This window comes from Podarcis raffonei, chromosome 2, assembly GCF_027172205.1.
Source record: "Podarcis raffonei isolate rPodRaf1 chromosome 2, rPodRaf1.pri, whole genome shotgun sequence".
Taxonomy (NCBI): Eukaryota; Metazoa; Chordata; class Lepidosauria; order Squamata; family Lacertidae; genus Podarcis; species Podarcis raffonei.
In genome coordinates, this window is record NC_070603.1 from 126267145 (window position 1) to 126289401 (window position 22257).

The window sequence follows — 22257 nt, forward strand, 5'->3', positions numbered from 1 at the left end:
CTCACTTTCTCTCCCTGCTGGAGGAGACGCTGGCCCTGACACATGTGACTCTTCCCCCCCACTACGCTCTGGTGGGGAAACTGGTCCTGATCCCCCACTGCTGCTTTGGGGTTCCCCTCTGGCTCCTTGTTTCCGGTGCGTCCCCCCTGGGACCCCCCTTGCCCTGACCATCGGCGCCCCCTTCTGGGAATCTTCTGATTCGCTGGAGAAGCTCATGGAATCTCTCGGGCCACTGTCATACTCCCCTACGCTGCCCTCGGATTCTTCCCCTTCGCTCTCCATTTCTTCTCTCCCCCGGGCTCCTGCTCCTGATCCCCTGACATCCGCGCAACAGGTTCAAGGCGAGATTGAACAGCGAGAAAGGGGTGACATAAACTTTTAAAACTTCCCTCCATGTCCCAGAATACAGTGCGGAATACATCATATTTGCGTCATGAATACATTACAGAGAGGTTGGATTACATGGATTACATCATGAATATTTAGGGAGAGGTAGGGTTACACAGATTAACATATGGAGGAGGGAGGGGGAATTATGCAGAGTCGAAGATATGCATGGATAAGTGCTTCCTGAGTACCGGTGATGGGAGGACAATAGTCCAAGTATGTAAAGTCTACCACCTGGCATTGCCCGGAGGAAAGGTTGGGCAGAGTGATTTGACCGGATTAGGGTCTTCCTATGTACGTGACCCCTCGCTTGAGGGATTATGGAGGCAGAGGTAGAGGAAGTGTCATGAAGTCCTAAAGGAACTGAGTCGATCGGCACCAGAACCAAGGTAATCGGTGTTATGGCTGATTTTATATGAATTTCTGAAGTTTTAGTCCATTCCAGTCCATTCTGATATTGGTAATTGAAGTCGGAAACAAAATAGATACATTGTTGCAAGGTTTGAAACTTTCAGGGGTTTACGAGTTTCGGTTCCATTGTTCTCCCAGTGGGGAGCCGTCAATAGCTTGTCAAGAGGTTAAATGAGGCATGCAGGAGCTCGCTGAGCTAACTCTGCAAGGCGAATGCATGGTTCTGATTGGTTAAAACGCGGCCATTGTAGCGAATGGAAGATACATTTTGACACGGTCTACCCAAAGTAACGATAGAGCGAGAGGGAGGCTTAAGAAATGAAGGGCTTATTTCGCCCGTACAGAGGAAAGGGAAAGGCACTTCGCTTATGGGTTTGGGTAGAGTGTGGTGCTTGTGTAACGGTGAAGGGTGCAGGCAAGATGGGTGCCTTCGAGGTCATCGCCTCGGACCCTCTGGTGGCCAGCGGAAGGATGAGGGAAGATGCCCCCCCTTCCTTTCGTATCACGCCTGTCAGAGGTTCAGGAGCAGAAGAGCAGGGGAGAGAGCAAATAGAGAGCGGAGGAGAGGAATCAGAGGGGAGCGTAGGGGAATATGACAGTGGACCGAGAGATTCCATGAGCTTCTCCAGCGAATCTGAAGATTCCCAGGAGGGGGCGCCTATGGTAAGGGTGAGGCGAATCCCAGAGGGGACGATCCATAAACAAGGAACCAGAGGGGAGTCCCAAGGGAGTAGCGGAGCAGTAGGGCCAGTTCCCCCACCAGAGCACAGTGGGGGGGAAGAGTCACGTGAGTCAGGACCAGCTTCTCCTCCATCGGGGAGTGGGGAGACGGAGGGAAGGCCAGGTCCAGCTAGCCTCCCCGAAAGGGGGAGCAGTGACACAAGTGTAACGGTCAGAAGGAAAGTGGGAGGCTGCGCGCGCGCGCCAAGTTCAAATGTGGAGGAGCGCAGGACAGCAGAAAACCCGGATTGGGAGCCAGGTCCTAAAGCCCGAAAGAGGGGGGGGGAGGAGTCGGGAGAATCAGCGTCAGAAGAATCTCGGAGGGCTGAGACTCCGACTAGCAGAAGGACCCAGAGAAAGAAGGAACAGAGGAAGAGGTGGAGTAAGGCTAGAATCTTAAGCTGGTGTCAGGGGGGAGGAGATTCAGATGGGAGTTCTACGGTCTGACGGATAGATGTAGCGTTGCGCGCTGCGCGTCTAGAAATGAGACTGAACTTCAATAAAGACTTTTAAACTTGAGCAAGGAGCAGCGTTGGTCTTGTGTGAGCTGGGACCTTGGGCAGCGCTGACAGTAACTCCCATCTCAAATAAACTCTGCAAGCTCACGGAGATAGGCAAAGATGACGACTGAGGAAAAAGTCAAGCAATTGCAGGAAGCGGTGTCAACGCTCTACGCAGAATTGGCTGCGTCTAAGAAAAAAGAAGAAGACACAGCTGCGCTCTGCCAGGATCTGCAAGCCAGGTGGGACAAATGGGGAAAGGAGGGGCAGCTGGGAGCCAAGCCGGAGGGAGTTAGCCTCGGGAAAAGGGGGGCGAGCCTTGTGACCCATTTTGACGGGAACCTGCAGCAGTACCCTAACTTCAGAGCAGAAGTAGTCTTCGCGCTCAATTTGCTTCGGAAAGATTTTAGAGATGAGGAGGAGAAAGTGGGTTTCATAATCACTCATCTGCATGGGGAAGCTAAGTCGTGGCTGCGAACCTTGCTACGCGAAAATGACCCCGCCCTCAAAGATTCAAGCGCTTTTATTGGAGCCATGGACGCTTGCTTTAAATCAACGGTGGATGTGGATGTCGCTAGAAGGGAAATGCATGGATTGCGACAAGGAAGAGCGACGGTGCGCCAGTATCATTCCCGCTTTTTTGGGTTAGTAAATGTGCTGGGCTGGCAGAAGGACTCAGCTGCCGTCAGGGATCTGTTCTGGGAGGGGCTGAATGGAGCCGTGAAAGATGAGCTGGCCAGGGGAGAGAGACCCCAAAATACAGCAGTAGTCCAAAGGGCGCTCGCAATTGGGGTGCGCCTGGAAGAACGCCCGTGGAGCAGGGAGGAGGGGCGAAGAGCAAACACGTCAGTTAGAACGACTCCCTTCCTACCCAGAGAGACAGAGCGCGCTCAGTCCACGCCTCCTCTGATGAGTGGAGAGGAGCCAATGGAAATCGGAGGTGCAAGGGCTCAGACAGCAAGCAGAGCCCAAACACCAGGAGCAGTCAAGGCGAAGGCTCCTAGAGGGAGCAGGAAGTGTTACATCTGCGACAGTGCACAGCACATGGCGAAAGAGTGTCCCCAGAGGCTCCAGAAGCACACTGTAGCCTCAGCAACTGTTAAAGGAGGAATTCAGCAGGGAGTAGAGCAGCAGGGAAAAGGCGACGCCTGGTTGGAGATGGAGGCTCTGGGGCTCAACCAGGCGAGTCAGTGAAGCAGTCCCCAGAGATTTTGCAGCCCACAGACCCCCTCCCACCCAAACCAGTGGTGCAACTCACTGCATCGCTCCAGCTGCCCGATGGGCTCACCCTGGAGGTCCCTATTACCATTGACTCTGGTAGCAACGCAGACTTTGTAGGGTTGGACTTCGTCAAGCAGCATCGCATAGCACTCCTGCCAGCCACGACGCCCCTAAATGTTGTCACGGTAGATGGCAGGAAGATACTGGGAGGAGAGGTGGTACAGCAGACACCGCCTCTGGTGATGCAAATTGGGAACCACCGCGAAGTCATCAGTTTCAACGTCACCCACCTGTCGGACACGCCCATAGTGTTGGGCATGAGTTGGCTGGATAGGCACAGCCCGGCATTAGCGTGGTACCAGCGGCAATTGACCTTCTGCTCTTCCTACTGCGCAGCGCACTGCATCCAGACCTGCCAGGAAGAAGAGGGGCAAGAGGATGCACCGCAGCTACACCTAGGCATGGTGCAAGCGGTGCCCAACAAGTACAAGGCCTTTTTGGAAGTCTTCTGCGAGAAGGAAGCAGACAAGCTGCCTCCCCACAGACCCTACGACTGCAAGATTGACCTCCTGCCAGGGGCGACGCTGCCGACTGGGAGACTGTACTCCATGTCTGAAGACGAAATGCAAGAACTCAGGGAGTTCATAGATCGCAATTTGAAGCGGGGATTCATCCGGGAATCCAAAGCAGTGGGGGGCAGTCCCGTGTTTTTCGTGAAGAAGAGAGACACGCCCGAACGGAGGCTCATAGTGGATTATAGAATCATCAATTCCAGGACAAAGCCCACAGCATTCCCCATGCCCAAAATTGACGACCTGCTCGCGACGGTGAGGAAGGGACGGATCTTCACCAAGTTGGATCTACGAGGGGCCTACAACCTTATACGCATGTGGGAGGGCGACGAGTGGAAGACAGCCATGTTTACGCCTTTAGGAACCTATGAATACAGAGTCATGCCGTTTGGTCTCCAAAATGGCTCCCATTGTTTCCAAGCTTTCATGCACCACGTGCTAGCGGGACTCCTCTACAAGAAGTGCGTCTGCTTTTTAGATGATATCCTGATCTTTTCGGACTCGCAGGAGGCGCACGAGGAGGACGTCAAGGAGGTCCTGCAGAGACTACGGGAGCACAGACTTTATGCCAAACTGGAGAAGTGCCAGTTCGACACGACAGAGGTGGATTTCCTGGGCTACAAGCTGTCCGACAAGGGACTTGCCATGGACAGCGCCAAGGTCCGCTCAGTGTTGGACTGGAAGAGCCCGCGCAACCGGAAGGAGGTCCAGAAGTTCGTCGGTTTCGCCAACTTTTATCGCAAGTTCATCAAGGGGTTCGCGAAGGAGACGGCGGCCATCACGGACACCCTCAGCTCCAAGAAGAAGAAGTTCACCTGGACGGACCAGGCGGAGCAGTCCTTTCGGAGGCTCAAGCGTCTCTTCGTGTCCGAAGAACAGCTGCTACACGTAAACCCCAGCAAACCGATGAGGGTTGAAACGGACGCCTCGGACAGAGCGGTGGGGGCGGTCCTGTTGCAGCAAGATCCGCAAGGGGACTGGAGACCGTGCGCATTCTACTCCAGGAAGCTCAGCACGTCAGAGCAGAACTACACCATCTGGGACAGGGAGTTGCTGGCCATTCATGCAGCCTTCAAGGCGTGGCGGCACTTCCTCGTCGGAGCCAGACACACAGTGCAGGTCCGCACGGACCACAAGAACCTGGAGTACTGGCGCACGGCGAAGTTCCTGAACCAGAGACACATCCGCTGGGCGGAGTTCTTTGCAGATTTCGATTTCCGGATAGAATACATCCCGGGAGACAACAACGTCATGGCGGATGCGCTATCCAGGAAGCCGCAGTATCTCGAGGAAGCGGCACCGGCAGCGGCCAAACACATTTTCGCACCAGAGGTGTGGGCGTGCGCTTCAGCCGCAGTGGACCTGGACGCAGTCCGTCACGCGCTACAGGCGGATTCGTTTGCGCAATCCAAGATGGAGGAGGTGTGAAACGGCACAGCGAGGGACGACGAGTTCCAGATACGCGACGGACTACTCCTCCACAAAGGGGCTCTCTACGTACCGGGAGACGACCTTCGCGCGAGAGTCTTGCAGCAGCTGCACGACGCGCCCAGCGCTGGGCACTTCGGCAAGGACAAGACGGCGGAATTAGTCACCAGGGACTTTTGGTGGCCCAAGGTGCGGGGAGAAGTTGCGGATTACGTTTCCAGGTGTGACACCTGCCAAAGGGCCAAGCCAGTACACAGGAAGCCGGCAGGTCTGCTGGAACCGCTGCAGACGCCGCTCGAACCATGGGAGAAAGTGGCCCTGGACTTTGTTACAGATCTGCCCAGTTCGCGCGGCAAAACAGCGGTACTCGTGGTCGTAGACCTCTTCACCAAGATGGCGCATTTCATTCCGTGCGCAAAGGTGGCCACAGCGGAACAGACCGCCAAGTTGTTCATAGACCACGTGTTCAAAGCTCACGGCCTGCCGCGGTCCATCCTGTCCGACCGGGGCCGCCAATTCATCTCGAACTTCTGGCAGAAGCTGCTGGGCATCCTGAACGTCAAGATCAACTTAGCGTCGGCACGACACCCGCAGACCAACGGACAAGCGGAGAGGGTCAACGCCATCATGCAGCAGTACCTGCGATGCTACGCCAATCAACAGCCCTCGACCTGGGTGGACTACCTACCGCTAGCCGAGTTTGCCTACAACAACACGAAGCACGGGTCTACAGGGGTGACACCGTTCTTCGCCAACAATGGGCGCCACCCCAGAACCTTCCCGGGGTTGGAGACCAAGGCAGAGGGGGAGCCACGGGGGGCAGAGCACTTAGCCGCAGAGTTACAGGAGGTCCATGAGCAACTCCGAAGGCACTTGGAACTCGCGAAACACGCCTACAAGATGCAGGCAGACAGGCACAGGAGGGTTGGGGAAGACATACAGGTAGGGGACTGGGTCTGGTTAGCAGCTCAGGCAGTGCCAGCCAGAACGCTAGCTAAGAGGAAGCTAGGACACAAGCAGCTGGGACCTTACCAGGTCGCGGCACAAATCAATCCAGTGGCCTACCGGTTGACACTCCCGGAGGGCTCCAGAATGCACCCAGTCTTTCACAGGTCAGTGCTCACGCCTTACAAGGCGCCCCACAGGTTTCAGGCGCCAGGGACCGCACCAGCTCCACGTAGCCCATCGCCAACAGGGGAGGGACCACAGAGGGCGACCCCACTCAACGAGGTCACACAGATTTTGGACTCCAGATGGGGGGAAGAGGGAGTTGAATATCTCCTCGCCAGGGAGGGTACTCCGGCCAGCGCCAACGAGTGGGTGCCGTGCTACGCCGTGGAGGAGCACTACCTCAAAGACGAGTTCCATTCGATCTTCCCACACAGACCCATGCCGGAGGAGTATTTCGACGACTGGCTTTTCACACCCACACTGTCAGCCAGCACGTTCCAGGGTTTCTCCTCAGATGAGGAGCCGACGCCGGGGATGAGCTCCCCGGAGGGGTCGCTCTCGGGGTTTGCCACGGACCGCTCCTATTGGTGGGACACTCAACCAGAAGTGGGGTGGAGCAGGGAACTGCTGAGGGGGCCCTTGCACACAGCCTCACCCGAGGGACCGGGTGGAGAGGAGGACATGGACGTGTGGGGGGAGGATCTTGGTTTTGAGCACGACAGCAGAGAAATGGAAGCAGAGGAAGTCGACGGCGACGAACCCATCGTGGGGGGGCCTGATCCCGCTGGCCGGTTGCACACCAGGGGGAGAGAACGGAAGCCAGTACTCACACCCCCAGCGCTGGAGCACCTGGAACCCACACCCGAAGAGGGGGAGGGGGGAAGGGGGGGCTTCGAGGGTGGGATGGATGTCAGAGGTTCAGGAGCAGAAGAGCAGGGGAGAGAGCAAATAGAGAGCGGAGGAGAGGAATCAGAGGGGAGCGTAGGGGAATATGACAGTGGACCGAGAGATTCCATGAGCTTCTCCAGCGAATCTGAAGATTCCCAGGAGGGGGCGCCTATGGTAAGGGTGAGGCGAATCCCAGAGGGGACGATCCATAAACAAGGAACCAGAGGGGAGTCCCAAGGGAGTAGCGGAGCAGTAGGGCCAGTTCCCCCACCAGAGCACAGTGGGGGGGAAGAGTCACGTGAGTCAGGACCAGCTTCTCCTCCATCGGGGAGTGGGGAGACGGAGGGAAGGCCAGGTCCAGCTAGCCTCCCCGAAAGGGGGAGCAGTGACACAAGTGTAACGGTCAGAAGGAAAGTGGGAGGCTGCGCGCGCGCGCCAAGTTCAAATGTGGAGGAGCGCGGGACAGCAGAAAACCCGGATTGGGAGCCAGGTCCTAAAGCCCGAAAGAGGGGGGGGGAGGAGTCGGGAGAATCAGCGTCAGAAGAATCTCGGAGGGCTGAGACTCCGACTAGCAGAAAGACCCAGAGAAAGAAGGAACAGAGGAAGAGGTGGAGTAAGGCTAGAATCTTAAGCTGGTGTCAGGGGGGAGGAGACTCAGATGGGAGTTCTACGGTCTGACGGATAGATGTAGCGTTGCGCGCTGCGCGTCTAGAAATGAGACTGAACTTCAATAAAGACTTTTAAACTTGAGCAAGGAGCAGCGTTGGTCTTGTGTGAGCTGGGACCTTGGGCAGCGCTGACAGCAGGAGACAGATTCAATAGGGCAACTGCAAGGTCAGAGAAAGATGGAGATACAGAGGACGGACTTTGGAGGACACTGGCCAAACTTTGGATTTAAGAAAATTTTTATCTTTGGTGGGACTGTGAAACGAGTGGAAGAATTTTTTTGGAACAATTACTTCTTGGATTACAAACTAAACACTGGGGAGTGCAACACCGGGGAATTGGACAATTGGAGAAAAGGAAAGGAAGAATGTTACTGTACGGAATCACCCGGTGATTGGACCCCCAAGGAGAAAGAGAAGGAAAGGCGAAAGAACTCAACAGGGATCAAGGATGTATGTAACTACAAACAGGAACAAGAAAACTCGCAGAAGGGGCTTGGATATGATTTGAGAGCCTCGGATATTAGAACACCTGACTGATATGGATATAATGATATATGGACTGACATTGCCGTGAACCAGGAAAAGGGGCGCTGGACTAATCTAGAATGAGAAATGTCTTGTGTAATTAATTTAAATCTATGGAATTAGTTTAATACTAATGAAATATTAAAAGATGTTGGAAAGGATGTAATCGGCTCTAGCAAAATTTAGTTTAAATTTTGAAAGTTTAATGATTTGAGGACAAGATAAAATTAATGAAATTAATGAAATTATTGTAAAAAAGAAGTGGTTTGAGAAATAAGGTGAAATAAGAATTGGCAAAAAATGGTTTGATTAAAAATGAAAATATGAGGATATTATATGGGGATATATAATCAAGGGTAAGATAAGAGGTATGAATTTGCTGAACATATCGTTAATTGGAATACAAAGAGGGAGGTGGGAGGGAGTCAGGAAAATAAGTTAAAAAGGGAAAAATGGTGAGAAACTGAAAAGAGAGATTTTTGATTTTCTTGTTTTTTCTTGTTTTTTTTGTTTTTCTTCTTTATGTTTTTTCTAAGTTTTTTTGTGTTGAATTTATTGTTTAAGATTTTGTAAACTTTTTTATCTGTTTTGTTAAAATCCAATAAAATATCATTATATAAAAAAAAACAAATTGCCTGCAGATGACAAAGGAGCAGGCAGGCAGGCAGGTGGAGGAGCCCGAAAAGGTGCTCCCCTTCTCCATCTCCATCCGCCTGCCTGCCTCCCCCCACCCCCTAGCTGAGGAAGCCCCAATTCCTCTCTGGCTCCATCCATACTTGTCCCCATCTCCACTCCCCTGGGACTCACCAGATCTCTCGGAGGTCACTGGGAGGGAATGCTCAAAGGTTGTGAGGAGGGAAGCAGGAGACAACCTAACCAGGTCTACCGTCCATCTTCCCCCTTCCATCCTCGCTAGCTTTGCAGGATCCGTCTCTTTCATCCTTCCTGAGGAGTCAAGGAGCCAAAACGAGCTGCAGGGTCCTGGAAGAGAGGAAGAAGCAAAGGGAGCCTGAGGCCCTGCAGGGATTCTCCTGCCCTAGATATTCTCCTGCCCCTGGAGAAGCACAAATGGGGCGGCCCCTTCCCAACAGAAGCCCCATTTGTAAACACCTCCAGTGCTTGCAGTTTCCCCTGTTTGCTCCTCACCCCATTTCGTAAGGCTGACATGTTATGCACAGTAGTGACCTGAGAGTAGATCCCATTGAATTCAATGGGGCTTATGGACAGAACTTGGTGCCAAAACCAGTCACCATCCTGTCATCAAGCCTTGGCCGATCATCAAAACTAAACTCCATTTCCTTCCATAGCAATACAGTGAAAGTTTGAGGCTTTAAATCCATTTCAATTTTGTCACATAGTTCGCTTTTCTGTTGTAATCCATAAATACAATCCCATTCTCTTGTATCTCCTCTTGCTTTTTATCAGTTTGTTAGCATTCGGGGTGTGTGTGCTGCCGAATCATTTATGTTACAAACATGATATATATATAAAGAAAGGGTAAAGGCTCCCCCCTCCCCAACAACATACATTTTTCATCAACGCAAGTCTTCTTTCCAGTTCAAATTGTTTCGGCTTTGTATCTGTCTAAATTTAGTGGTTTATTATCTTGTTCCATCTGTTCCAGCATGCAGCTTTAATTAAGGACAATTACCCTCAAATCATCTGTTTATTCTTTGCTAACAATCTCTGCTATCGTGGGAGCAGCATCCATTAAGGCAGACCGGAACCTGAAGCCTCAAAAGCCCCATTGCTAAGCAATTCCAGTGATTCCAATTTCAGCTCTTTGCTCCTCACCCCACTTTGTAAGGCTGGCATGGTCTGTACAGTAGGGACCTGAGAGTAGATCCCATTGAACTCATTGGGGCTTATGGACAGAACTTGGTGGCAAAACGAGTTACCATCCTGTCCCTAAGCATGAAAATTGCAACCCCAGAGCATGGACAGAAAACAGACGAGTAGCTAATACATGTAAGTGGCCCCATGCTTGGTGCTTTCTATGGAGAGTCCTGTTGACGCTCTTTGAGCTCTCTCATTGCAAGCCAGGCAGATGTTGCGGCCATATTTGTCTCTTGCATGGGGACCAAATATTCGGGGAAGCTTTTCATCTCCAATTGGTAGGAAAGAGGGTTCATTCTGGTGGGCTGGATCTGGAGCACAAAGGGTCAAGTTCTACTTGCATGAGCCCTTATGTTCATTCTTCAAACTTATTAGGCAGGAACGTCAGAGGTCAAATCTGAGAGTATTTCATTCTGGGCTTCTTGTGGCAGAGCACAGGAGGCATGTAATCAATTCTTTTCAGTTCTGTCAAGTAGGTCCTTCCCAGGGCTGTCTGAGTTATGGGGTTCCTTGGGGTCCAGGTCAGCTGACTAGTCAGGATTGTCACCTGCAGAGTATATGTCAACTAAAGGATAATAGTCTGCCTTGGATTGAGGACTTTTTGGAGGTGTTGCTGCATGTGGAAGCAGAGGAGCTGGTGATGCCACATTTTGGAATAATCTTGAGACTAATACACCACTCCTCCATAGATATTCTCTGTACTTATACACTATATTCACAAACTTTATACTATATACACTATATTCACAAACTTTACACTCCTCTTGTGAGAAGATACCTAAAGGATTAAGTAGCTTGAGAGAAGTAGCTTATTTTGAGACAGCACCCATTTCCAATTCTTTTTTATGAAAACCCTCTTCCTAGTTGGTTTTGTTCTGGCTTTTGTCAGAACATCAGACCATTTGATAACCTTGCATATCGTTTCATATTGATATAAGGATCTGGTGTGCAAATTCCAGTACAGTGGTACCTCGGGTTACATACGCTTCAGTTACATACGCTTCAGCTTACAGACTCCGCTAACCTAGAAATAGTACCTCGGGTTAAGAACTTTGCTTCAGGATGAGAACAGAAATCGTGCTCTGGTGGTGCGGCGGCAGCGGTTGGCCCCATTAGCTAAAGTGGCACTTCAGGTTAAGAACAGTTTCAGATTAAGAATGGACATCTGAGAACGAATTAGTGCTCTGTCTGGATCCAGAGCATGAGCTACTCTTAAGTAAGTTAAAAAGTATTTTTAAGTCAACTTTTTAATATTGCACTATTTTTAAAATTTTTAACATTTTTGCTCTTCTTTGTACTTTTAGACCTCCTTTTGCCATGTGGACGAATCAAACTTCCCTTATTGATCTATTTTTAATGGTAGGGAAAGAGATATTGTTGTATTATCTGGCGCCACAGACTCTGCTAGATTTTATTCAGAAGGTTTTACAAGTATCTATCAGGATGGTAAGAATTTTATTACAGTCAGCCAAAAAGGATTTTATGCGTTCCATGTCCTCTCTTAGTACTACAAGCCACCCAGTGACTGATAATCCCTCTTTGGTCCCAGAAATTTGGGAGTAGCAGTCTTTTATACTTGCTTTAATTTTGAATTTTTCTTTCAGATTAGTTCCTCTACTTGTTTAGCCTGAATTTGGCCTTGAGTCGCTTGAGCTCCTGGTCTCAGTGCCAGAGATGACTTAGCAGTTGAGCTGCCTGGGCCCAAAACCTCTTTCTGCTCATCCTCAGAGCTGCTGAGAGATCCTATAAGGTCAGTAATAGGATCTGGCTCCTGCTGTTTCTTAGCCACCTCCTCATTTTCCTTATTCACGTAAAAATGAGTAATTTTTGCTTGTGCTTTCTTAGAGAAGCTCTCTTTGGAGGAGGGTCTGTGGCACTCGGGGAGAGAACATAAATTTTGTAACTACTCTGGGTCAACACTGTCTTTCCCCTTAGTTCCTCATCAAGTTTCCTGATACCGGTTATACCATTTTCTGAAATTCTGTGATTTATTTAATGGAAACTGAGACTGGTTTTCCAGGTGAAGCTTTTTCCAAACACTCCCCTGTATGAAGTATCTCATGGGAATCGAGAATGGGGCTGCGAAGGAAGCTTTTTCCACATTTCAAGCACTAATCCCCCCCCCCGTTAATTCTTTCATGTGAAGTGAGGCTCTCCTTCTGAACGAAGAGCTTTCCTTGATGGGAAGGGGACCGGGAGCTCCGACTGAAATTCTCTCCACACTCTGAATATTTATATGGTTTCTCCATTGTGAGGATTCTCTTGGTTGTCTCCCTTCTTCTTCCTCTCCAATTCACCACCTACAATCTGCTGTTATATGGCAGTATTATTATTATTATTATTATGTTTAGGCTGAGGAAGAAATTGAGCCTGAAATGATTGAACAATGCAAATGACTGCTTGTGAAAGAGGAAGAAGGGATTTCTTTTTTGAGAAAACAATTTGAGAAAATTAGACAGGATGTACCTCCACATCCCTGAGATCTCTGAAGCCTACATTGAAGAAGGCCTGGGCAGCTCAGACCAGCCTTATCCTGGTTTAAAAAGGCAGGACTGTTGGAAGAATATTCCCAGACAGAACAGGAGATACATCTCCTATGGAGAGTTTTCCATTCCACGAGAGTTGTGGGTGTGTTAACATCTCAGATGCTGCAGGTGGCGCTATTGGGCTCCCTCAAAATAGAGGAGGTTTGTCCTACAGAGATCTGTATGGAATTTCAAAACTGATCTTATGATCCAGCAGGGAGCCTTACCAGAGGCCATGATCCCGGGGTTCTCCTCCTTGACTTCCTTCTGCAGAGCTCTCTGGTCAGGATCCAGCAAAGCCCAGTCTCTGTGAAAGGAACAGCTACGTCTTCAAAGCACACTGGACCCTAAGAGAAAAAAGAAGCATAAAGATGATATTTTCCTACACATTGCTCTGTTCTTTTCTGCCTCTTAATAGCTGCATTGTTTTAATAGTATTCTTTTCTTGCATGCTTATTTCAGTATCTTACTGGAACAATTTTGTTGTGTATTTTAATGATGGGTCTTAATCCTTGTATAAATGTGGCCAGCATGACTAAGCCACTTCTGGCGAACCAGAGCAGCACACGGAAACGCCATTTACCTTCCGCTGGAGTGGTACTGTTACCAGAAAAATCCGAGGGCTCCCTTGGACAAAAACAAAGACACCAACCAGGATAACTTGGAGCAAAACAGCAGCCTGTAGGCTTGGCCTTTATTGAACTGTTGCAACAGGGTGTTCCCCTCACTTGCAGGTGAGAGGAAAGACACAGAAAAATGGTGTGCAAGACCTTATAAAAACTTTTGAAATTCCCATCCTCTAGGTCAAGCCCACCCCCAGAAACATCATGCATACATTACAGAAAGGAGGGGTTGAGGGAGGAGTTGTGGTGGTAACCCGAGTGTCCTGTCACCTGGCTGATTCCCTTCTCCCCCCTCCTCATGAGTCATTTTCAGAAGACAAAAGGTAGTCGCAGTTTCCTGCCCCCTGAGGGAAGATCTGATCATTGTCCTTTGTTCCAGTCTGTGCTGAATCCACTCCCATATGGAAGTTCTTTGTGATCTTGATGGTCTTCTGTCTGGGACCATCAGGGTTGGCATAGCAACTGGGCAGGGTTCCTGTGGATGTGCTGGGATGGTGAAGGGATTATGGCTGCCCTGTATCAAACCTTCCCCATTTTGTAGTCCTTCCTTCATGGAGTAAAATAAAAGTGGAACAGTGCAAATCCGATGCATGGTTGATTTTCTATGAATTTATAACAGAAGCGTAGCATATGTAGTGTGTGAGTGTGAGTGTGAGTGTGAGTGTGTATGAAGTTTGTACAAACTGAATGATGGGGGGGCGGTTTCCTGCTACAGTACCAATTTATCTACTTGCACTTAGACGCGCTTTTGAACTGCTAGGTGGGCAGGAGCTGGGACCGAGCAACGGGAGCTCTCCCCCCCCCCCCCCGCCACGGGGATTCGAACCACCTACCTTCTGATCGGCAAGTCCTAGGCTCTGTGGTTTAACCCACAGCGCCACCCGCGTCCCATTCCATATCATAATAATCCCTAAATCTGAAGGGGGTTTCTTTACCTGCCCACTTTTCCTTGACCCCAAGCCCCCTCCCTAAAGAGGAAGACAGCATCTGGATCCCAAGGAAGAACAGAGCTGCAGACCTCCTGCGATCTCCCCCCCTCCCTGGCTTGGCAGAGAGGACAAGGGAGGACCCTCTGCTCCCTGACTTGGGGGTCTCCCCCACCATGCATGATCTGAGAAGGGACCCCCATGCCCCCTCCCTGCACCCCTGGGACCCCCTTCTCCCCATTGCACCCTCAGAGGGAGGAAATAGGGGACTCACCGCATTCCAGAAGGGGCTTTTGCAAAGGAGAGAGAAGAAAGCAGCCTCCTCTCTGCCTGCAGGAAGGGGTGGGGGAGGGAGGGAATTTAGCGATGGAGGACCTTCACCCCCTTCACTTCCCGTCCTCTCTAGGAATCCAGCTCTGCTCCTTTTAACCCTTGCAAAACCGAGCGCACCGAGCCTGCCCTTCCCTCTGCCTGCCGGCAGATCTGCTGCTGCGCTTAGAGCCTGCCCTCCCAGGAGCCCAGATCTAGGCCTTAGCAAGTGCCTTGGGCAGCTGAATGCGTAGATCCCAAACCCCTGCGGCTCTTTTGAGGACCCTGCTCTGCTCTTCCCTTCCATTTTGGACGTGGCAAACATTTATCCGTGGAAGAGTTCAATCTGGACCATCCTGTGCATTTATTTGTGCATTTCAGAGATCCTGGGATTATGGGCTCTATTTTGCTGTCACCATCTGCAGTGATCCTGGAGCCCAAGAAATTAAAATCTCTCACTGCCTCCATTTCTTCCCCTTCTAGTTGCCAGGAGGTGATGGGACCAGTGGCCATGATCTTAGCTTTTTGATGTTGAGCTTCAGACCATATTTTGCGCTCTCCTCTTTCACCCTCATTAAAAGGTTCTTTAGTTCCTCCTCACTTTTTGCCATCAAAGTTGTGTTATCTGCGTATCTGAGGTTGTTGATATTTCTTCTGGCAATCGTAATTCCGGCTTCGGAATCATCCAGCCCAGCCTTTCGCATGATGAATTCTGCATATAAGTTAAATAAGCAGGGAGACAATATACAGCCTTGTCGTACTCCTTTCCCAATTTTGAACCAATCGGTTGTTTCATATCCAGTTCTAACTGTAGCTTCTTGTCCCACATAGAGATCTCTCAGGAGACAGATGAGGTGATCAGGCACTCCCATTTCCCAACCCCTTTACCGTTATTTAATGGCATCCCGGTTATATGTATTCCCCTTTTCCCAAAAGTTGCTCCAAGAAGTTTTCCTCAGCGTTTGACCCACGTTGAGCCTGGAGTGTCCTAGGGAACCTTCTGCCACTGGAGAGTCAGGCTGAGGTGCCTTCTCCTGGCAGCTCATTCAGAAGACACCCCTGAAGCTGAGGCTCTTTTGGGACAAGGGGAATACATACAAACGGGATGCCATTAAATAATGGTAAGGGGGTTGGAGGGAAGGGTCTCCAGCCAGCCTGCCCCTTATTTTGAATTGGGGGGGATGAGGGCTAAGAAAAGCCCTCCCTGAAAACCAAGCGGGGGGGGGATGTTAGCAGGTGGAGGTGCTGATTTCTTCGTATTTGAGAGTTGCTGCTTCTCAAAATGGTGCTTTTAAAGTGGGGAGGGGGTTGGAGGTGGCGTTGAGCTTGACTTGCCCCTGTTTGGGACCCAGCAGGAAAGGAGAGCGTTTCTTATTCCAGAAAGAAGTCTGACAGAGCTGACTCCGGACTCCAGTTCAAAGGAAGAGTGACACCTGCCATCCTTTCCATGTTTCCTGCCAGAAAACCAGTTTCTACTGGGATCCCAGAACTATCTGACCCCATTTCCCACCCCAGAGCAGGGATGGACCAATCAGAGGCCTCTGCACTGGACAGTTGGCCAATCCGCTTTCAGATTCCCCTGGGCCTCCTCCTCTCCTTCGCCCGGTTTCCTGAGGGAGTTTCCCACCTGAGTTTCCCTCTTGGCTGCTCCCCCTCCCAGCTTATCCTTCATTTCTCCTTACTTCTCTTCCCGTTTCTCTTCTCCCTCATTATTTGGGGGCAGCTGGATTCCCCCCATGGCCAGGGAGGCCCAGGAGGAGACCATGGAGGCAGCAGGGCCAAGAGATGGTGTTTTTCCGAAATAGGCGGGAACGCCATTTTGTTTTTTCCGGAGCCCCAGCTGCTCCCAGAGACGCCATGGCTCCCCTGTGGGCCTCGGGGGTCCCACGCTCTCGGGGTCTCTCCTCCCGGCTGAAGGAGGACGGCACCTTTGGTCCTCAGCCGCCTTCCTGCCATGATGGCTTGGCCTCCGCTGGGCAGCCTCTCTCCTCGCCATGTTGGCCTCTCCGTTGGGAGACGCCAGGCAAGGGGCCTTGGGGGATCTGCCGGGGTCTGCGAAGGGGGCCAGGAGGGAAAGCCCCTCTCTGTCTCAGAGGCCCAAGGAGGAGAATAGTACTACAGTGGTACCTCGGGTTACAGACTCCGCTAACCCAGAAATAGTGCTTGAGGTTAAGAACTTTGCTTCAGGATGAGAACAGAAATCGTGCGGCAGCAGCGGGAGGCCCCATTAGCTAAAGTGGTACCTCAGGTTAAGAACAGTTTCAGGTACTTTCAGGCAGAAGTCAACTTCTTGCCTCAACTTTGAGGCTGTCAGGGCATTAAACGCAGAAGTCCAGGCACAGCCTCTCTTCTCAGGCCGATGTTCCGCTTTCTAGACATGGTGGTCAAATGCTGGACTCCGTTTCTGCCCCTTCTTCCCTCTCCTTCCTTGACTGAGTTGTGTCCCTGGCAGAGTCAGACTTGGGGGGTTCCTGAGCGAGGGGCCCTTTCCCTCCGCTCCCCCTCTCAGTCCGCCCCCACCCCCAGGGGGTCCCCTCAGCCCTCCTTCTTGGGGGTCTCCCTCCGCTCCCCCCTCTCAGTCCGCCCCCCCACACCCAGGGGGTCCCCTCAGCCCTCCTTCTTGGGGGTCTCCCTCCGCTCCCCCTCTCAGTCCGCCCCCCACACCCAGGGGGTCCCCTCAGCCCTCCTTCTTGGGGGTCTCCCTTCCCTCCCCCCAGCTTCTCCCCTTGAACTCCCGCCTGACTCCTCTTCCTCTCCTCCCCACCTTCCCCTCCAAGCTCCCCCCTCAGACCATCCCTCAGAAAAGGCGCCTTGCCTTTTCCCGCCAAAAGGGCTGGCTCCGCCTCCCGTTGGCTTGGCAGCCAATCAGAGTGAGGCTCCCGCCCCCTGGGGGAATTTCTGAGGGACGAAGTCCGCTGACTGGCCTGGCTCTGCTGTCCATCACAGGCCCAACCAAGGGGGGCATCCGGCAGCTGCCGTATATCTATATACCACCTACGTCTATCAATTCCCTATCTATATTAAACTATTATATATATAATATGTACATAGCTATGTATGTATCTATACATAACAGTCAGGCGCCAAACTGCCCTCATTCAAGATGGCCGCGGGCCCTTCCTCCCGCTCCAAACATGGAAGAACGGGCTGCCCTGACCCAACATGGCCTCTCCCCTTTCTCAGAGCGCCTCCTAGGCCTCCGCGGTGGCTTCATTTCCGGGACGGCCCCCCTCGCGCGGCGATTGGTGGAGAGCTGGGCGCTCTGTGCGCGGCGATTGGTCGAGGTGGGAGGAAGCACCCGGAAGTGGGCGTCTGGAGCCGGCAGCCTGGCTTTCCACGTGGGTTTGGGAGAGAGAGGAGAGCGGCAGCCATGGAGGAAGGAAGGGCCGCCGGGCGGGAGGAGGCCGGAGACCCCAAGAAGGTGAGGGGGGAGCGGGATTGGGGTGGGACAGATGCCCCTTGGGGGCCCCTGACCATTCTGCGACTCTGGATTCCTGCCTTACTCCGGGTCAACGCTCTCTCTCCCCTTAATGCCTCATGAAGTTTCCTAATACCAGTTAGACCACATGCCTTATACCATTTGCTAAGATTCTCTGATTATCCCTGCTGCGTTTTATTTAATGGAAATTGAGACTGGTTTCCTAGTTGAAGCTTTTTCCACATTCTAAACAGAAAGAAATATTTCATGGAAAATTAGATTCACCACCTGAATGAAGCTCTTTCCACATTCCAAGCACTGATCTGGTTTCTGACCTGCATGAAGCTTTTTCCAAACACTCCCCTGGATGAGGTATCTCATGGGAATTGTGGGTGGAGCTGCGAAGGAAGATTTCCTCACATTTCAAGCACTTATTTCTTCCCCCCGTTAGTTCTTTCATGTGAAGTGAGGCTCTCCTTCTGAACGAAGAGCTTTCCTTGATGGGAAGTGGACTGGGAGCTCCGACTAAAGTTCTCTCCACACTCTGAATATTTATATGGTTTCTCCATTATGTGGATTTTTCTTGTTGTCTCCTTCCTTCTTCCTTTCCAATTCACCACCTACAACCTACAATCTACTGTTATGTGGCAGGATTATTATCATTAATAATAATAATAATCCTAGCCTGAGGAAGAAATTGAGCCTGAAATGATTGAACAATGCAAATGACTGCTTGTGAAAGAGGAAGAAGGGAAGGGAGTTACTGCCTTTTTTGGCTGGTATTATCTAACTTATTTATGGGACCCGGAGATTCAAAAAGCCTGGCTCGTTCCAGGAATGGATTTAATTTGGCTCAGTCGTGGAATCCGCTCCATCTCCAAGCTCAGTCATTTCTTTGCTCAACCAAAAACAGAGAGATGCAGAAAGGGAAAAAGAGAATTAGACAGGATGTACCTCCATGTCCTTAATATCTCTGAAGCCTACATTGAAGAAGGGCTGCAGAGGGGGGTCGACTGGATGGCCTTTGGGGTTCCCTTCCAGTTCTGGGATCGTTCGGTGCTTTAGCAGGTCATTCCTACTAAAGTTGAGGGACAGAAAGTGGTGGGGAGACAGAAAGTTGACATCTTTAAAGAAATCCCATTTAAACTGAGAGTCAAGAGAAGGGCAGAAATGACATAGATTAAGGGGGAAAGACAAGAGCGACTTTGAAAAAGAATGGGGACCATTTATATTATATTTGCAGAAACAGAGAAAGTCAAAGTGGGTGAAAAGAGAAACAAACCAGAAGCAGAAGTTGGGGGAAGCACTGGAGGGGGGGGGGAGGAATATATAGTGAATGGTAAGAAATTGAGATGTATGTAATGAATGAAAAAGAAAAATGAATATTTTTTTTAAAAAGAGGTGGGGCTGGATGGCCTTTGGAGAGCCCCTTCTGGCCCTTCCCTTCTGTGTCTCCAGGACTGGGACCTGGGTGCTTTTCTCTGCTCCAGGCCCTCTTCAAATCACCCCCCATCTATTGATTTTGGCTGCCCCCCCCCAAGAAGGCATCCATCCTCTCCTCCGCCTCACGAAACGGATTCTGGGACACGTAGTTTATCCTCTCTAGCCAGTTTGTCCTTGTTGTTTAGTCGTTTAGTCGTGTCCGACTCTTCGTGACCCCATGGACCAGAGCATGCCAGGCACCTCTGTCCTCCACTACCTCCCGCAGTTTGGTCAAGCTCATGCTGGTAACCTCAAAAACACTATCCAACCATCTCGTCCTCTGTCGCCCCCTTCTCCTTGTGCCCTCCATCTTTCCCAGCATCAGTGTCTTCTCCAGGGAGTCTTCTCTTCTCATGAGGTGGCCAAAGTACTGGAGCCTCAGCTTCACGATCTGTCCTTCCAGTGAGCACTCAGGGCTGATTTCATTAAGAATGGATGCGTTTGATCTTCTTGCAGTCCATGGGACTCTCAAGAGTCTTCTCCAGCACCATAATTCAAAAGCATCAATTCTTCGGCGATCAGCCTTCTTTATGGTCCAGCTCTCACTTCCATACATCACTACTGGGAAAACCATGGCTTTAACTATACGGACCTTTGTTGGCAAGGTGACGTCTCTACTTCTCAAGATGCTGTCTAGGCCTGTCATTGCCCTTCTCCCAAGAAGCAGGCGTCTTTTAATTTCGTGGCTGCTGTCACCATCTGCAGTGATCATGGAGCCCAAGAAAGTAAAATCTCTCACTGCCTCCATTTCTTCCCCTTCTATTTGCCAGGAGGTGATGGGACCAGTGGCCATGATCTTCGTTTTTTTGATGTTGAGCCTCAGACCATATTTTGCGCTCTCCTCTTTCACCCTCATTAAAAGGTTCTTTAATTCCTCCTCACTTTCTGCCATCAAGGTTGTGTCATCTGCATATCTGAGGTTGTTGATATTTCTTCCGGCAATCTTAATTCCAGCTTGGGATTCATCCAGCCCAGCCTTTCGCATGATGTATTCTGCGTATAAATTAAATAAGCAGGGAGACAAAATACAGCCTTGTCGTACGCCTTTCCCAATTTTGAACCAATCAGTTGTTCCATATCCAGTTCTAACTGTAGCTTCTTGTCCCACATAGAGATTTCTCAGGAGACAGATGAGGTGATCAGGCACTCCCATTTCTTTAAGAACTTGCCATAGTTTGCTGTGGTCGACACAGTCAAAGGCTTTTGCATAGTCAATGAAGCAGAAGTAGATGTCTTTCTGGAACTCTCTAGCTTTCTCCATAATCCAGCGCATGTTTGCAATTTGGTCTCTGGTTCCTCTGCCTCTTCTAAATCCAGCTTGCACTTCTGGGAGTTCTCGATCCACATACTGTTTGAGCCTTCCTTGTAGAATTTTAAGCATAACCTTGCTAGCGTGTGAAATGAGTGCAATTGTGCGGTAGTTGGAGCATTCTTTGGCACTGCCCTTCTTTGGGATTGGGATGTAGACTGATCTTCTCCAATCTTCTGGCCACTGCTGAGTTTTCCAAATTTGCTGGCATATTGAGTGTAGCACCTTAACAGCATCATCTTTTAAAATTTTAAATAGTTCAGCTGGAATACCATCACTTCCACTGGCCTTGTTATTTGCAGTGCTTTCTAAGGCCCATTTGACTTCACTTTCCAGGATGTCTGGCTCAAGGTCAGCAACCACACTACCTGGGGTGTACGAGACATCCATATCTTTCTGGTATAATTCCTCTGTGTATTCTTGCCACCTCTTCTTGATGTCTTCTGCTTCTGTTAGGTCCTTACCACTTTTGTCCTTTATTATGGTAATCTTTGTACGAAATGTTCCTTTCATATCTCCAATTTTCTTGAACAGATCTCTGGTTCTTCCTATTCTGTTGTTTTCCTCTATTTCTTTGCATTGCTCGTTTAAGAAGGCCTTCTTGTCTCTCCTTGCTATTCTTTGGAAATCTGCATTCAATTTCCTGTATCTTTCACTATCTCCCTTGCATTTTGCTTGCCTTCTCTCCTCCGCTATTTGTAAGGCCTCGTTGGACAGCCACTTTGCTTTCTTGCATTTCCTTTTCATTGGGATGGTTTTCGTTGCTGCCTCCTGTACAATGTTACGAGCCTCCATCCATAGTTCTTCAGGCACTCTGTCCACCAAATCTAAATCCTTAAACCTGTTCGTCACTTCCACTGTGTATTCATAAGGGATTTGACTTAGATTGTATCTTACCGGCCCAGTGGTTTTTCCTACTTTCTTCAGTTTAAGCTTGAATTTTGCTATAAGAAGCTGATGATCTGAGCCACAGTCAGCTCCAGGTCTTGTTTTTGCTGACTGTATAGAGCTTCTCCATCTTTGGCTGCAGAGAATATAATCAATCTGATTTCGATACTGCCCATCTGGTGATGTCCATGTGTAGAGTCGTCTCTTGTGTTGTTGGAAAAGCGTGTTTGTGATGACCAGCTTGTTCTCTTGACAGAACTCGATTAGCCTTTGCCCTGCTTCGTTTTGATCTCCAAGGCCAAACTTGCCAGTTGTTCCTTTTATCTCTTGATTCCCTACTTTAGCATTCCAATCCCCTATAATGTCCTATGTCCTTTTAAATTTGTGTGTGTTTTGGAAGCGGGGGGGGGGGTGTTGATTGTTTTGCTTTCTTCATGTCCTTCATATATGCATTTTGCGCCTTTTGTCTCGTATTTCTATGCTCTGATCAGCCCCGCGGTCTTCGGATGAAGGGCAGTATGCAGATTGAATGCATGAACAACAATTCTGCAGTTCCCAGCACCCTAAAACTAGAGTTCCCAGGGGTCTGGTGGGGGGTGAGCATGTGCTTTATTTTTTAATCTTTTTTTATTGATTTTCCAATAAAAAACCTCCAATTAATATATCCAAT

The 22257-nt window shown here is 50.2% G+C and overlaps 1 protein-coding gene across 8 annotated transcripts in view; it reads right to left on the bottom strand.

Moving 5' to 3' along the window:
* The window catches only part of LOC128409548 (zinc finger protein OZF-like), a 317248-nt gene that overhangs the window by 21533 nt on the left and 273458 nt on the right, over positions 1-22257 (bottom strand). The window contains exons 1-3 of one of the 8 annotated variants that reach the window (XM_053380115.1): positions 14456-14683; positions 12835-12979; positions 9079-9252 (exon numbers count right to left, since the gene is read on the bottom strand). The exons of 1 other annotated variant lie outside the window; for it this stretch is intronic. In XM_053380115.1, the coding sequence (XP_053236090.1) occupies positions 9079-9211 (133 nt within the window). In that variant the 5' untranslated portion in view covers positions 9212-9252; positions 12835-12979; positions 14456-14683. Of the gene's footprint in view, positions 1-9078; positions 9253-10237; positions 10336-12834; positions 12980-13215; positions 13530-14451; positions 14684-22257 lie in introns of those variants that run through there. 6 more of the 8 variants (XM_053380118.1, XM_053380117.1, XM_053380116.1 and 3 more) reach the window with 6 other exon arrangements.